Source organism: Paramormyrops kingsleyae, chromosome 13 (genome assembly GCF_048594095.1).
Source record: "Paramormyrops kingsleyae isolate MSU_618 chromosome 13, PKINGS_0.4, whole genome shotgun sequence".
Lineage (NCBI taxonomy): Eukaryota > Metazoa > Chordata > Actinopteri > Osteoglossiformes > Mormyridae > Paramormyrops > Paramormyrops kingsleyae.
In genome coordinates, this window is record NC_132809.1 from 26,493,215 (window position 1) to 26,510,712 (window position 17,498).

General features: G+C 45.8%; 1 protein-coding gene across 2 annotated transcripts in view; it reads left to right on the plus strand.

The window, feature by feature from the left end:
• LOC111857407 (AP-3 complex subunit beta-2-like) overlaps nucleotides 1-17,498 on the plus strand; it is a 36,228-nt gene that overhangs the window by 8,353 nt on the left and 10,377 nt on the right. For both annotated transcript variants that reach the window (XM_072698481.1, XM_023838249.2), the window contains exons 2-17: nucleotides 3,234-3,309; nucleotides 5,367-5,441; nucleotides 5,920-6,015; nucleotides 7,607-7,767; nucleotides 8,500-8,566; nucleotides 9,676-9,858; nucleotides 9,952-10,125; nucleotides 10,251-10,348; nucleotides 11,061-11,115; nucleotides 11,453-11,524; nucleotides 11,935-11,997; nucleotides 12,087-12,219; nucleotides 12,303-12,412; nucleotides 12,949-13,125; nucleotides 14,994-15,180; nucleotides 16,954-17,072. In XM_072698481.1, coding sequence (XP_072554582.1) covers nucleotides 3,234-3,309; nucleotides 5,367-5,441; nucleotides 5,920-6,015; nucleotides 7,607-7,767; nucleotides 8,500-8,566; nucleotides 9,676-9,858; nucleotides 9,952-10,125; nucleotides 10,251-10,348; nucleotides 11,061-11,115; nucleotides 11,453-11,524; nucleotides 11,935-11,997; nucleotides 12,087-12,219; nucleotides 12,303-12,412; nucleotides 12,949-13,125; nucleotides 14,994-15,180; nucleotides 16,954-17,072 — 1,846 coding nt within the window. The remainder of the gene's footprint in view (nucleotides 1-3,233; nucleotides 3,310-5,366; nucleotides 5,442-5,919; nucleotides 6,016-7,606; nucleotides 7,768-8,499; nucleotides 8,567-9,675; nucleotides 9,859-9,951; nucleotides 10,126-10,250; nucleotides 10,349-11,060; nucleotides 11,116-11,452; nucleotides 11,525-11,934; nucleotides 11,998-12,086; nucleotides 12,220-12,302; nucleotides 12,413-12,948; nucleotides 13,126-14,993; nucleotides 15,181-16,953; nucleotides 17,073-17,498) is intronic.

Below are 17,498 nucleotides of genomic sequence, written 5' to 3' on the forward strand. Positions count from 1 at the left end.
TTTGTTGATCCCTGTGGGGAAATTCTCTTTATTCCTCCCCCTGCTTGCATTTTGTAGGTAAGAGCCAGCATGCCTGTGAAGGGCAGCCACCCACAGCAGCACCCAGGGAGCTGGGGGGTAAGGAGCCACAGACATAGGGAGGGGGGGCTTGAGGCGGTGACCTTTGGATTATAGGCGTAGAGGCTTAGCTCACTGAGCCACACACTGCCCCCCGACTTAGCCCCCATACCATTCAAGACACTTTATAACAAAAAAACACATAAGGCTAAAATATACTAGTAATATGTACTTAAAAACATGCATGAATGAAAAGATGAAGCGTGAATTTTCTTACAGGTGTATGTTGCTTTTTTACGTCAGCGGTTCCATAAACTCTTTATATGTCACATATTTTTTGCGTTAGTCCAAATGTACACTCCAGACAAAAGACGGGCTAAACCCAATATTACAAAACATTAAGCTTTTATGTCTCAACAGAAAATATCCATAAGATATTTGGGAAAATTCTGAAAACCCAGACACGAGTTAGTTTGAATTGTATATCAACCATTTAAATATTTTCTTATCGTACAAGAAGACTTTGTCGGTGAATCTCCGAATCTCCGGTGGCTGAGCATAGATTCTGGAGACCCAAAAGGAAAAACAGAACCAAACTCATGACACCATGAAAGAAACTCACTGAAATTCTTTCATGAGGCATAGGAGAAATCAATAAATGGACTCATTACTTCACTCTCCCCCCCCCCCCCACCTTCCACTCAGCACTATTGCTTTTTAGTTAGATCTTTGTTGGAGTTAAAGATGGCAGGGTGAAGCATTTTATTTATGATTAAATGTGGAGATGAACAGCCACTCAGATCCTTCTGTCTGCTGCCTGGTCTCGGTCCTCCTTAGAAGCTATTTCCTAAGCTGGTTGCATTGTGATGTCAGCACAGCAATAATACAAATCAGGGTGGTCTATGTGGCTCAGACCGGTGACTTAGGCGGCCTGAACCGCGATGAAGAGAAAAGTGTACATTTTTATGCAGCAGAGTTTCAGAACACGTTGGGGTTATGAACTTACAAGCTGATATCTTTGCAGGCTCATTGTTCACTTGAGGGTCTTAAAGGTGACTGTGCACTTCAAATACCATCCAGACAAAACGACAAAATGCCAGCTAGATGAATCTATCGCATATTTAAAATGACGCCGCAACCCTGTTAATTCTACGCTACGTCACGACCTTAGAGGGCAGGAGACCCACATACTGAAGGTAAATAAACATACTATGGCCAATTTTAATAAAGGTGATGACAGCCCATTTAAATGGAAGCTGCTCTCTTTATTAACAGCCGCTATTTGTTTAATACTAGCAGCAGCACAGACAGAGAAGCCAACAATTTACACCCTTGTGCAAATTAATTGAAATAAGTTGCATCTCTATGCAAATGGACTGACCACAATAAAGACGGACATCACAGTCACATTAATTCTTACGTATCGCACTTGTGCCCGGATTTAGGATCTGGTGGATTGATAAAAATTGTCTGGGAATAACCCAGGATGGGGAGCCAATCCACCATTCATGCCTATGGGGAATTTGGCAACTCCAACTAACCTTAGCATGTTTCCCAATCCGAGCAGGTCTGCCAGTCTGTGGGCACAGTGCCTCCTCTGTCCATCCACTCAGTATGTTCTTGCCTGTTGGCTGTACGAACCAGCAGGTCCCAGACGGCTGCATGCATGTCTGTGTGACAACTGGTTTCAATTAATTTGCACAAGGGTGCATACAACTCTCACAGTTACACGCTAATGAAACACACAAATTCCATGGCAAACATTACACCATCATGACATATACTATCAACATGAATACACTAATACACATATTAGTTTACATAAAACTTAAGCACATGGAAAACACATAATGTGTATCTGGCATTGCTGGAGAACCACAAATAGTTCACCTTTAAATTAGGAGATTAGGGGTGAGAAGGCAATGGAAGTTGTAAGGTCACATATGTAGTCTTTACTGCCAGGAAAGCTAAGATAACAACCTAACAAACAAAGAATATAGTCAATGGCTGCCTGATTAAGTTACGCTCCTTTTCAGGATCATTTAAGACCGCGTCAGTGATTAATTAATAAAGCTGCATCTCGGGTTGCCATTAAGCCACGGAAAGGTGAGCTCACTCGCTTTTTTGCAGTAGGTAAATGAACATTACATTGATGTTACTTCTAATGATTTATTGACAGCACATGGTGTTACTCAGAGCTATGTACATATCTATAGTAGCAAAACAATTAAATGCTTTCAATGTCTTGACAAAGGACATTGGACAAGGGAGAAAAAAAACACATCTTAGTGCTGCCAGTGTTCATTTTGAGTGTTAAAAAGTTGGTTCTTCAGTCAGTGTTGGAGTTTTCGGACCATTAGTGAGGTAAGGAAACCAGCTGGATGGCCAAGGTACGGCTGATCTGTGGTGTGGTGGACACTTTGGACTTAGACATGGCTACAACCTATGAAGGTGCTGCTCCACACAGCTACATAGGATGTGTCCATGCAGCATATAAAAAGTTTCCACCCACCGCCCGGACTTCCTCCCAACAGCTCCTCCATAACGTCCATGGTGGGAATTCAGGAACAGAGCCGGGTGGTGCTGATGGTAGATTGCCTCTTCAGCGCTCAGAGCTTAAAAATATCTTCCTCCTGAACCTTTATGTGTGTGCGGGGGTTCTGGACATACCATAATCGTAAATACAGTATTCACATTGTATAGTTGCTTAAAAGATACTTCTGTTCAAAGCATCCTGTAGGCTTTGCAAATTTTTGCAATAACTTCAATGCTTGAAGGATAAGGATGATGATGATGATGATGATGATGAAGATGACAATGATGATTGCAGGATTAAGCTTCCAGGGCTGAATATTCTTGTACATAAGGAATGATTTTTCCTAGAACACAATTTCTCAGATTCCTTGCCAGTTCTGCCTCATGTGTAATATCAGGTCAAACTCCAAACAGAATAGCTTGCAGATGACAATGAATCTTGAAGCCAACACATTGTAGTGCCCCAGACCTGAGAGTGATGGTAATTTCCCTTCTAGGGTAACAGATTAATGTCTTAATGAGTCATAACTCAGTTTCTCTGGTGGAAAAACTTGTAGAATAATGGGACCTTAGTGTGCAATGTGGAAAATGGTACAACATCTTATAGGCGATGTTTTAATATTCGGATGCCTGCTCCCCAGAAACGACGACTTGAAGGAGATGCTGGACAGTAATAAGGATGCCATGAAGCTGGAGGCCATGAAGCGCATCATCACGGTCAGTTGGGTTCCATCTCCATCGTGGAATCACCTTGGAGAACATTGATGAACTGGTCATTGACTAACAGTTAATTGGAGAAGCAATCGTATGTATGTTAGCTGCAACTGGAGTCAAGGAGTGTAACAGTCTCTATATGAACATATATGGTGTTTTCCAAGGGAGTCCGCAAACTCAGTGCGTTCTCTGTGCTGCTCATTCACGTTTCCATGAATGGGCTTTCTGTATTGCTCTAGTGAACTTACTCATACCCAGTCAGTGAAATTCAACTAAAAGGCACTTTTAAGTACAAAAACCCAAAGAGACAATGTGTTATCAAGATTAAGATGCACTTTTTCAATAAGATCTTCACAACTTAATTTTCACTTATATCGAGATAACAAAACTGTTGATAGCAGCAGTGCTCAGCCCATCCTACAAGACAAAGCGCTTTAGGGATTTATAAACACGCCTGTCAGATCTAGTTCACCATTAGCTGTATCCATTAAATACCTATAGCTGTGTGTGTTGAGAGCCGTCAGCTTATGTTAATCTGTGTCCTGTCGTATTTTTTTGCTATCTTGGGAAAACAATTCCGTTGCCTCGGGATCACAGAAAATGTGTTCTTTGAGATAACAGGCCAGAAAATATAATGCACAGCCTCTCTACATATCCTAGTTTGAGTAATGTTGATATAATCCTTTGTGCCACTCAACAATGGGAAAATAATTCATTAGCTATTACAGAAATCAAAATCTTTTTTATTCCCCAGAGCTGTGAAGTGTAAATGTCTAATGAGCATTTCATGGTGAGAAAGTCAAATAAACAACAAAGAAGCTAATCAGCCAGGCTTTTTCACCGTATTTGTACAAACACAAAAATCAAAATGTTTCACTGATTTCACTTTTACTTTCTTTTTAAAAGAAAGCTATGTTTTTTTATTTTCAAGAACAGTTTGAGCCAGGGAAACGGTGAAAGATAATTTTAAAAATCTGTGGGTATTTCCAGCTAAAAGGACACATTGGTTTTTGCAGCTGCTGCTCTAACACAGTGAGGAAGGATTGATTTGTGGTTTTTGATGTTCCCGGTTTCCTTGGGATGATTCATACCTTATCCATTTTCTCTCAGGCTTATTAGCTTTTCTTCAGATAGCTCTGCCTTTCATTTTGTTAGTTTTCTCCTGGAGCTTCAGTTCAGAGTTGATTTGAAAAGAAATTAACCTCAGCATGTCTCCCGCACATTTAAAATGACCACAGACCTCGTACTTCAGGGACAGGGTCCCTGCTCTGCTGACCAAGACATTCACGACTGGCCATGGGCATCTCAAAGCAAACCAACAACAACAAGATATGTTGTGTAGCTCAATGTACCTAAAGAGGCGTGGCTCTGCGGCAGCCAATCAAAAAGGAGCAATGTAAGCAAAAGAAAAGGTGCGGCGGGGGTGCTAAATATTCATCAGCGGTGTCAGTTTCAGAGTTTCACTGTAAGATTCCTGGGGCTAAATTATTTACAAGATAGAGGGAGATAGGTGGTACCACTGCAAGCCTTTTTCCATCAGCACATCTTTGAGGTGGGGGAGACCATTTTTTGGCAGAGGGAGGGGGTCCCATTTATCCCCCAGTGGGATGTGTTTCTTTCATTGTGTTAATAACACAAAAGGCTCCCATTTTTAATCCACTTGAACTATCTCTAATAATTAATATTAATAATTAATAGTTGTTAATTTTATTATTAAACCTCACATATTTTTTGTTTTTACCTGTCAATTAAAGGATGGGCAACTATGAAGATATCCACGCATAAACGTGCTCATTCATCTTTCATGATGGTGTCAGCTGAGGTCATTTTCGCAGCTGGATCCCAGTTTGTTGCCTGAGACCGTTGGTCCGTGTGCAGTTTATTTTTAGGCCTGCAGGTGTCATAGTGCTTAAAGAACAATTTTCATGCCCGAAGGGTCACGAGGATTAGAGAAGCGTGAGAATGAGGCATGTTGTAAAAACCTCGAAGAAATCTTTCAGAAAAATATGTAGCCACATCAATAGACGAGATGATGACTCGGCGATGATGTCGTGTCGCAGATGATGTCCAGGGGCAAGAACGCCTCAGACCTGTTCCCTGCAGTGGTGAAGAACGTGGCCTGCAAGAACATCGAGGTGAGCCTCCTCTCCAAAGGGACGCATTTCTCCATGGTCATGTGCATAATTCAATCAGGTTATTGTTACGTAGCACCTTCCACAACTCTGTCGCCCCGGGGCATTTGACAAGAGAGTGCTGCAATCCATTATTATACCATTTATACAAAATGGTACGTGAAACAGGGAGAAAGAATGAGAGCCAGAAGACAATGGAAGAGAAGAACCAGAAACTCCAGAGTTTAAATACCTCTGGGGGTCCAACTTGCCCCAGACATGCTAACAAGCAGAGAAAAGTGGGCTGCTTTAATAGAAGCAGGGTGGTCAGGGTCAGATCCATCAAGGCGTCTGGTGGGTTCCGAGCAGGTCTGGGTTAGCCACCAGATTGTAGGCCACACACACAATATTACGGTTCATAACACAGACACAGTGTCATACATTTATCACAGTAGTGTTTCTGCATATTCTTGTGTGTCGCTGAAATGCCTTTACCCTGCAGGTGAAGAAACTGGTGTACGTGTACCTTGTTCGCTATGCTGAGGAGAAGCAGGACCTGGCTCTGCTGTCCATCTCTACCTTCCAGAGGGGATTAAAGGTCAGGTTCAGGACCTCTGCACCAAACCTTTCTTGCCAGTGCTGTGTACCTAATATCAAAGTCGTATCATTAGGGAGACTAAGTTCCTGCTTTGATTCCAACACTCACAAAGAATTGTGGGAAAGGTCACTGGCTCTGGAATCTTCCATATCATCTATATGTAAATGTAAGGAGCAGACGCCACTCAGTATTCTGGCATGGCATCCTTTACCTTCACTGCCCCATAGATCCTGCTAGAACTTCTACAGCTGTCCCCTCTGTGCTGTGACCTCCCGATGCCCTCGGTGTCTGGAGATCGGAACAGTGATGCCTAGCTAGCTCTCTGTGGTCCCTGGCAGCTCAGTTATGGGCAGGGAGGAGATGATAGGTCAGCCAACTAAAGGTAGGGAGCCCTATTACCCACCCTGCTGAGCAGATGGGAACAGAAGGTGAATCAGTTGGGCTTGGTGGGGTGTCCAGGAGGTATGCCAGGGCTTCACCCTGCTGTATACAGGTTTGGCTGGTTACAGGCTACACCGAGCATCCATGACTCAAATTAGTGAAACACATGGCAAAAAATAGTTATTTCAGTCACTTGTGTCTGAAAGGGTGACAGGGCGGTGCAATGGTTAGCATAGCTGCCTCACACTTCTGGGGTCTGTGTGAGGAGTTTGCACGTTCTCCCTGTGCCTTTGTGAGGTGTTCTCCAGGCACTCTGCTATCCCCCCACATTCCAAAATCAGGAGGTTGAATGGAGTTGTCAAACTGTCCATAGGTGTGTATGGTGTATGAGTGTCCCATGTGATGGGTTGATGTCTCATCCTGGGTTGTTCCTGTCCTCGGGCCCATAGGCTTGGGACTCCCTGCGACCCTGAATATGGCATTTTCTGGCTTCAGAAAATGGATGGATGTATCTGAAATAGTGGCCATACTGGATCATCCAGAAACCAGATGGCTGGAGTTGCTCAGCAAAATGGAAAAGCAAAACAGTGGAGAAATGAAGGACACCTCAGGGGAAGCTATCAGGAGACCCTTGTGTCTGTAGATAATTGCCTCTTACTGCTTGGTCGGAAATGTGTAGATGCAATTCTGTTCTCAGATTTTACAGGTTCTGAGGAAATTAAACAATTTTCCTCTGCTATTGCCTTAGATTATCCCATTCAGCTGATCTTATTCAGTTCTCCAAAGGATTTAATGGATGATTTTGGCTGAAACTCCCGGTTGTGTATTCCTCCCACCGCCGTAATTTTGTGTTTGTTAAACACTAAGCAATGTGTGTAAATAACACAACACACAAACAGACCAGTGTACCAGGAGCAGCTTAGCATGCTGACAGCGCCACCTCTGGATACCGTATGACACTGCTGGTTGCAAAGGCTGTGATGTATTACAATTCAGTACCGCTAATTACAAATCATCTTATTGGCTAATGAACATGAAACATAATATCTTTCTAGATCTGCAGATTTGTGCCTCCTGTTACATTTATCCTATTGGCTGTTAAACCAACAGATCAACCAAATACTGGAAACCTGTGCATTAGTGTTCAGGTCCAGCAGTGTGTTACACAGTCTACAATCATAGTGTTCAGCAGTGTCATTGGCTCTCCTAGGACCCCAACCAGCTGATTCGGGCCAGCGCCCTACGAGTCCTCTCCAGTGTCCGGGTCACCATCATCGTTCCCATCATGATGCTGGCCATCAAGGAGGCCGCGTCTGACATGTCACCCTACGTGCGCAAGACGGCCGCCCATGCTATCCCCAAGCTTTACAGGTATGGCCCCTACAGGGGGGTGTATACAGGGGCAGGGCCACATGGCCACAGATGCCAGCTGATAGCTGATTGGTCCTCGGAACGCCTCCTCGCCTGTCACTCACTGATTCAAAGTATGTCATTGGCTAATGATCAGGTTTACCCATCTGTATGAATTACAGCCCCTCATATGCCCCCCAGTTCAAAAGTTCCTGCAATGACCCCAGGTTCTGCATGGTCTTACTCCCCAGACATACATGTAATATACTTCTTGAGAAAGCATAGTCAGGCAGTTCCTGGAGCAATTGGAAGTTAAGGGCACAATGGTCACCTAACACACCCAACCCAGGAAGCTCTAGAATAATAGCCTTCACATCCACAGTGCTTTGCTGTCACCCCATTAATCCACAAGCTTGGGATAAATGTTAAAGATTCCCAGCCAGGACTCCTAACACAGTCCTAATGCAGAGAATCTGTCCACTATAAGGTGCTACCCAAGAATGTTACAGCAGAGTCCTTTCAGAGAGTCCCTTTAGAGAGTCCTTTCAGAGAGTCCCTTTAGAGAGTCCTTTCAGAGAGTCCCTTTAGAGAGTCCTTTCAGAGAGTCCCTTCACATGCAGTCTCACCACAGACTGTCCTAGAGTCACAGAAGTAAGATTCCTTGTGAAGCCCAGCCACATCACACACAAAGCGTAGCCGTTAGTATGAAGGAACATTAGCACCTCACATCTGCACTTCTGGTTTTGCCCGCAGCTTGGACCCGGACCTGAAGGAACAGTTGATCGAGGTCATCGAGAAGCTGCTCGCTGACAAAACGACAGTGAGTGCTGCACCCGACAGTGCTGTTTATTACTCTGATCTCTCATCGCTTCATTACTCTCATGGAGCGGCTGCCTCAGCTCACTGCCAACGTAATTATTCTGTATCTGCATCCCGAGGAAGCCAAGTCTCTAATTAAATTGCTAATATGTCTAATTGCACTCTGGCTCAGTGAGCAAGATGCTCCCGCACCTCTGGAGTTGGAAGTTCATATCCTGCCTCTGCTCTGTGTGTGTGGTTTTCCTCATATTGTGCGGTTCTCCTCATATTGTGTGGTTCTCCTCATATTGTGCGGTTCTCCTCATATTGTGCGGCTCTCCTACCGCTGACAAACTCGCCTTGTTAGGGAAATTGGTGCATTCAAATTGGCTGTAGTGTGTTATTGTATCTGCCCCGTAATGGCATCTTGTCTAGGGTGTACTTGGCCTTAATGGGCTGGCGTCCCATCCTGGGTTCCCCCAGCCTCACCCCTGTGATGGACTGACATCCCATCCAGGGTGTACCCACCCTTGTGCCTTGCAATGGACTGGCATCCTGTTCAGGGTGTACCCAGCCCCGTGCCCTGTGATGGACTGGCATCCTGTTCAGGGTGTACCCAGCCCCGTGCCCTGTGATGGACTGGCATCCTGTTCAGGGTTCCCCCAGTCTCACCCTGCGACACCTGGGACAGCCCTCCTCCCCATAATCAGAATAAGCAGTTAGAAGGTGGATGACATCAGTAATAGTAAATACCACAAACAAACAATCAAAGTTTTGTTAGTCACATACACACACTTAGCACATTTCACAGTGAAATGCTTCTTTGGCCAGACTGTGAAACTGCATATAAGCACAAAGAGAGAAATAATCATAAATATCCATGAATAGTGTGCAATAAAGTGACAGGCAGCAGTGCAGTGAGCCTATGGAATGCATTTCTTAGTATTTACATGTGTAAGCGCTACATGTATGTGTTGAATAGGCCGTTGGGACATTGTTCACGCAGGTCCTGTGTTTCTGTGATCCAAACCTCTCAGCATCTGTAATGTCCGATAAAACACGGACTTTCAAGCAGATCCTTCTGCATCTGGCCTGAGAGCACCCCCCCTTCCCACCTACCCCCCCCCACAGCTGGTGGCGGGCAGCGTGGTGATGGCCTTCGAGGAGGTCTGCCCCGACCGCATCGACCTCATCCACAAGAACTTCCGCAAGCTGTGCAACCTGCTCGTCGACGTAGAGGAGTGGGGCCAAGTGGTCATCATCAACATGCTCACCCGCTACTCCCGCACGCAATTCCTCAACCCCAATGCCAACGTGAGTCTCCACCGCCCGCTTCATTCTAATGGCTCCTTTCCAGATCCCGTGTGAGACGCTGTGAATCCGCCCTCCCCCACCCTGTCCCTGCAGGACACCCTGATAGAGGAGACTGATGAGAAGGTATTCTATGCCTCCGATGAGGAGGACGGCAAAGACAATAAGGGAGAGAATGAGGAGTCTGACCAGAAGGCCCATGTGATGGACCCCGACCACAGGTTGCTTCTGCGCAACACCAAACCCTTACTGCAGAGCCGCAATGCAGCTGTGAGTGCCAGGACATATAGATCAGGGCCAGCGGTGGCCATGTCTTAGGGCCATAAAAGACCAAGAGTTTGTTTAAGTTTGTTTGAGTACTTAAGGGCAAGAAATGAGTCTCCATCTTCCCCTAGGTGGTGATGGCTGTGGCCCAGCTCTACTTCCACCTGGCTCCCAAAGCCGAGGTGGTCGTCATTGCCAAGGCCCTGGTGCGTCTCTTGAGGAGTCACAGGTCAGTCCACAGAGATTGGAGAATCATGGTCTAATGAAGGGTAGGAGGACTCCCAGGTCAGCCCAGTGGAATAGGAGAGTCATGGTTATATAAAGGCTAGGACAACTCACAGGTCAGTCCACGGGGATGGAGAGTCATGGTCTCATAAGTGGTATGAGGACTCACAGGTCAGTCCATGTGGATAGAGAGTCATGGTCTCATAAGGGGTAGGAGGAGTCACAGGTCAGTCCATTGGGATAGGAGAGTCACGGTCTCATAAGGGGTAGGAGGACTCACAGGTCACTTCACGGGGATAGGAGAGTCACAGTCTCATAAGGGGTAGGAGGAGTCACAGGTCTGTCCATGGGGATGGAGAGTCACTGTCTCATAAGGGGTAGGAGGACTCATTGGTCAGTCCACGGGGATAGGAGAGTCACGGTCTCATAAAGGGTAGGAGGAGTCACAGGTCAGTCCAAGGGGATAGGAGAGTCACGGTCTCATAAGGGGTAGGAGGACTCCAAGGACTCCCATAAAAGTATCATTGATATAATGCATTCTAAGAATATTAAATGTATTTTAAGTACATTTATTTAATGTATCTATAGTATAGTAGTGTTTTCTCCAATGCCTCCACCCTTTGTAATGGCATGTTGAGGTAGTTATCAGAGCAGCATTTCCACGTGATCAGAATGGCCATGGGTGACTGCGTTCACCATGCTTCCCTGTCCCACAGCGAAGTGCAGTTTGTCGTGCTGCAGAACGTGGCGACCATGACCATCAAGCGAAAGGTGAGTGGCCAGACGGGTACCTTCAGGAGGAAGCACTGTTCAGATAATAAAGCTGTTTAAGCTCGGAGGGCTAAATCATCTGCTGTCAGCTAATGTGTTTCTGGAAACACGTCTGGCTTTAACCCTGCTAGCAGTTAGCATTCTTGCCTGGTCTCTCTGTAAAGCACCGCGAATGACCTTTGGCTATGAAAATGTGCTAAACTCGACTTTGACCTTGACATGCTAAGCGTATGCCACTGAGGTTACTAAGATGAGCAGAATGGAATGTTCCGGACAGTGACTTCCCCTCCGCTGCACAGGTGTTACTAAGTGTTGCTCAGAATTGTTTGTTTTGCAGGGGATGTTTGAACCTTATCTCAAGAGCTTCTACATCCGGTCAACGGATCCCACCCAGATCAAAATCTTGAAGGTCACCATCAAAGCAGTATTAGAATGATGATTAGCTTTTAAGGTCTTTTATTTCATTGCATGGATATTTGTTGTATATCTATTTACAATCCAGATTTAAATTCTCTGTTGTGAATTCTGAATATTCCAGTCCAGGGTATGACTGTCCTATAATATTTTTGCCACATTCCAATAACTGCAGTTGATGACAACAACAAGCATGATGCAATTTATTTAAAGAAGTAAAGACACTGCTGTCATTGGCAAAAAAGGATGTAAATTTAATCCAACATGACTGATCATACAAACAAGATCCAAGAGGAGGCATAGTGCCTCAGAACGGGAGAGATGTTCAAACAGGACCAATCGCTGGTGGTTTGGAAAATGATTGTACCTGCATTTCCGCTGAAGCCTCTTTTGGTCTCTCTGCAGCTGGAAGTGTTAACCAATTTGGCAAATGAGACAAACATCTCGGTAATCCTGAGGGAATTTCAGGTAATGCAGAAACAGCTGGCCCTTCCTTCCCGGGCGCCTGTCCCATGAAGCACTGCATGGGGGTTAATATGCCGCGTCTGAATTCCTAGGCATACATCACCAGCATGGACAAGGACTTTGTGGCCGCCAGCATCCAGGCGATCGGCCGCTGTGCCACCAACATCGGCGAGGTGCGGGAGCCCTGTCTGAACGGCCTGGTGCAGCTGATGTCCAACCGCGATGGTGAGCCCCGTGCACCACGGGAGGCTGTGAAGCTGTTTCCACTACAGTGTGTAACACGCTCGCCATTGGTGTGTCTGCTGCAGACCTGGTGGTGGCCGAGTCAGTGGTGGTCATCAAGAAGCTGCTTCAGATGCAGCCGGATCACCACAATGACATCATCAAGCATATGGCGAAGCTCACAGACAACATCCAGGTGAAGCCCTCCTCTAATATCCTCTATAATGCCTTTTCCTGGGTAATCGAGGTGTGACGGGGGACAGCATGTGCCTCACTGGGTTTGCAAGCTGTGTCAATAATCAGAAGGTCATTGGTTCATATCCCAGGGTCAGCAGTGTGATTTTAGCATTGGAGTCTTAAACAAGACCCTTAACCCAGGGTCTGGCTGACCCTGCTTTCTCAAAAAAAAGGAAATGTATGTTACTAAATAAATAAAATGTAATACTAGTGATTTATTGCTTGGTTATACATTTGCTTTTAGTTTATTCTATTTGTTTCGCTGTTTTTTATGGTTTAAATTCTTACTCATTAGCATGGCTTGATGTTGCTGTAGTATGTACTTCAAAATGTCACGGGCAGCCCCACCCCGCATGCCCCACCCTCATGGTTCACATCCGACAAACCGTCTCCTAGTCGTACTGCGCTGACGACAGAGAAGGAGCCGTTCTCCTTCCCACCATCTCCCTCCCACAGCCCTTCCTGTGACAGCCCCGCCCCTTCCTGTCTGCCCAGGTGCCCATGGCGCGGGCCAGCATCCTGTGGCTCATCGGCGAGTACTGCGAGCACGTGCCCAAGATTGCCCCGGATGTGCTGAGGAAGACGGCCAAGACCTTCACCAGTGAGGACGACATCGTCAAGCTGCAGATCCTCAATCTGGCTGCTAAGCTCTACGTGACCAACTCCAAGCAGGTGACCAGGCTGCAGTCACCGTGGATACGCTGGGACGGCTTCCCCGTTCAACAGCTACCATCTCTGAAATAAAGTAAAATGCATATATAGTTATGATTATACTAAATGATCTCATTATAAATTCCTTTATCATAACAGTAAATTAAATAGTATGTAAATTCCAAAGACAGTGCAGCCATCATAGAAAACTTTGTTCACATAGACAGCACATAACAGGAAGTAGAAAACACGGCAAACCAAAGACAACATGCTAAGAATCTTTCTTGAGTATTGTCCTTATGCCTTCGCGATCTGACATGTGCTTTTGAAGATTTTTGACAACAGTGGGACCCTCAAGGTCAGTTATCACGAAAGGTTGCGTCAGGAATATCCCTCACAATGACGAAAGGTCTTTACTTTTGAGTTTTACCTCATTGTGATGGTAGCTAATGCACCACATGATTACAATCACTGTCATACCTGATCATTAAAGCTGAGGAACCCCTTTGTACTTCTGCTGCTGATATTTCCATATTCCAGGAGTTTCCCCATTTTTCACATCCCATTGCATTTTGTTTGATGTGTTTGTTATAGTAATTTGTTACAAACGTTCATTATAGAATATTTTTACATATTTAGCAGATGCTAATGTCCAAAGCAGTGTACACCTGAGATAAACAGCACATCACAAACATACATGCTGTCAAGGAGTCGCCTGGGCATAACCGCAGCTAGGCTGAGCTTCCAGTGAATGCCCAGGTATGAGTGTAAGCTGGACTGGAGCAGAAGCTACGGAACAACTTCTAACAAAGCAGGAAGACTATTCAAGACTAATGAAGAATACTCAATGACTTGATCGTGTAACAACAGAATGATCAGGGAACGTGAAGAGGGATCAGGCTTGCAGAGGATGTGTTCGCACACTGGCTGTAAAAGTCTGTCCATCTCAGGGCAGGAAAGTTCGCCACAGATCTCAGAGGGTTGTGCCACCAGCTGAGGGTGAGTGGTGTGGTGTTTCAGGATGAATGCGGCTAAGCCTCCACACACTTGCTACCTGTTGTGTCGGACACTGTCCATGGTGCTGAACCCAGATTGTGCCGCCATTGGAGAAAGTCTTTTGATAGACGGTTCGGATTCATAAATCAGAGGAGGTTCTGCAGAGGTGCTATTGCTGGTTATTTTAGGGAGGAGCTGTGGAGCAGAACAAACCGAAGGCTTGTGTTGTGTTGTTCACTGTAGATGTCTTCGGAATGCTCCCTAAGAGGTTCTAGGTTGTCTAGACCGTACAATATAGCATTTGTGTTAATGGGGAAAAGTACACAGGAAATGACATCAGATTTTACCAGTCAGTGAAAACATTCTGAAGCTTTTAATTTTTTTTGGGGGGGGGGGGATTTCTGGGTGGACCTAATCTTTGGTATTTTGCATAATATGAAATTTTATGCACAGGGGGTCCAGCATTGTCATTAGCCAGTGAATCGGTGAGTGATGGGGAAGGGGGGAGGGGCACTCTGGGGGCCAATCACCTTCCAGCTGAGGCCAGCTGTGGTCCCGCCCATGTATATACCCCATCTATATTTTTGTCACAATGGCATGAATGAATGAATGGATGAATGAATCCTAAGCGCAGGTCTTAGCCTAGCCAATGCTCCCCTACGTTCATGACCGGGGGCCCGATCCTGTGTTGTCTGCTGACCAGCCCTTCTGAACCAGGCTGCTAATCTAGCGATGTAGCAGTTTAATGGGGGGGGGGGGGGGTCCCGTTTTATCAATTTGTATTTCTTACATCAGTGTCCCTGCGGTCCCACCCTTGCTGATTGATACTGTATGTTGCTTGAACAAACTAGTGCAGACTCCTGATGCCCTTGTCATCTCCACCCCCCCCCCAGACTAAACTCCTCACCCAGTATGTGCTGAACCTGGCCAAGTACGACCAGAACTACGACATCCGCGACCGTGCGCGCTTCATCCGACAGCTCGTCGTGCCCATCGAGAAGGGCGGTGCCCTCAGCAAGTACGCCAAGAAGCTCTTCCTGGCGCTGAAGCCTGCTCCCGTCCTCAGTTCTCCATTCAAAGGTACCAGCAGAACCAACCGGCTCTGGAACATTCTGATGTTTCGCATTTACTTCTCGCAACCAAAATGGCTGTTCGGGCAGCAGTACAGGTCCATGTGAAGCGCAAGGCAAGCTTCACCAGTTAATTTCACTTTGACTCCGACGGTGAGCTCAACTTGGGGGGGGGGGGGGACACACAGAAGCTCACCAGAGGAGCCAGCAGTTGCCCCATTAGAATATGCTGCTAATGTTAGGACTATTAGCATTTTATAATATAAATTTAAAAGATCCATTTCTTTGTACCAGCAAACTGTGTCCTGAACAGACAGCCATTAAGCCACATCTTTAATGGCTGTACTGCCCACTGTGTTGTGTTTTGTTTTTTTTGTACCTGGTCAGACGATTTCCCACATTCTCATCCGCGGCTGGCTACTCGCTCCTGACAGGATTCCGCCCACAGTTACGCCTCTGACAGTCTACCGTGATGAAAATACACTGCCCAGCCAAAAAAAAAAAGTCGCCATTTGAATTTAAATCGGCAAATACTTAAAAAGCCAATGACTGGATCATTATTACAGCTCAGCAACGTTATGCAGCAATAAAGTGAAGTGAAGTCACGGATCCGGGCGGGTTTGGCACTGGGACAAGACATGGTGCAGGCAGGAACAGAAATGTGGACGACCCACTTGTGGCTCGCGGGAAACAGAAGGGGTTTATTAACGAAAACAGAAAACACGAGGGGTCAAAAGTAAACGGGGATAAACAAAGACTAACTACAAAATGGGTCCAGGCAGGCAGGCAACAAAGAACACAGCATACAACATCAAACAATGAACCACTGGGGAATTGAACAGAGGGGTAACAAGACTAACACAGGTCAGGTGAGATTAATTATCAAGGGCTGGGAAAACAGGCCACAGATGAAACTAATAATTAAATCAAGGGACTGGGAGGGAAAACTAGGAAACTGACAGAAACAAGGAAGCAGAATCTAACACTGAGAATGACAGACCGGTAAAAACACAATCAAGGGCACAAAGGCAAAAAAACCCACAAAACTGAATACAAATCAAAACACAGGGACTAGAAAACTGATTCAATTGAAACACAAGGGAGCAAATTCTACAAAACTACAAAAACTAAGGCAGAACTTGAACACACGACAGAGGGGTTCACAGACAGTCGCATGCTCAACTCATTGAGCTGACAGGGAGCAGGAGGAAACACAAAGGGTGACAGGAGGGACAGGATGGCCAGCGACACCTGCTGGCCAAACGGAGAAGGGACACGAAAGACTAGGACAACAGGTGCTGACAGAAGTCAGCTGAGTGCCTGAATCTACTGACTGGCCAGGTTACCCCTCCATCCATCATGAATGGAGTTTTTCTTTCCTAATATCATGGGCATATTCCAGGGCGAGAAAGCCAAGATTCATTAGGCTTGAATTATCAAAGAGTGGTTCAGTAGCATGAGGAATCATTTTCACACATGAATCGGCTACCACAGGGTCTTGACCTTAACCCCATTGAAAGTCTTTGATCTCAGTGAGAAATGGATGCAAATATGGATTAAACTAAATGCAGAGATGTTGCATAAACTTGGGGAAACAATGGCATGAAAAAATGTACGTCATAATCAAAACTAAAGGCAGTCCAACACAAAATTCAAATGGCAACTTTTTTTTGACCAGGCAGTGTATGTTTATCCAGGATTATCTGTGACAGGCTGTGAGACGTCACATGTGTTGTTCCGACGTGAGCTGATGCCTGTGGCTCTGTCCCTATGTATTCTGCAGATAGAGATCAGTACCAGCTAGGCTCTCTCTCCCACCTGCTCAATACCAAAGCTTTCGGCTACCAGGAGCTCCCCGATTGGCCGGAGGAGGCCCCAGACCCAACCGTGCGCAACGTAGAGGTGAGGGATCCTCTGCATTTTCGCACATTTTTACCGAGCAGAGCGGGTGAGAGACGGGTCATAGGCATTTACTCTTGAGGGGTGTTGGATGAGGGTTGTGGGTGTATTTCTCTTTGTGGGTGTATATATGGCCTGTTTGCTGGTGGAAGACATGAATACATAGATCAACCTCTCACCTGTGGAGAGACACAATACTGTGGAGATGAATTCCACCCTGAACTGTCCCCTTCCACAAATTCCAACCTAACCTGAAGCATCTCATTCTTCAGCGATGCATCTGGTAGCCAATCAAAGTTGCGCACCAATTATTTTAAAACAGTTTTTCATACTGAACAATTCACTGAACACACCAGAGTTAGTTTATTACATTTCTCCCTCTCGTTCATAAACCCATCATCACATAGCATCTCGCTGAGGGCGGGGTCT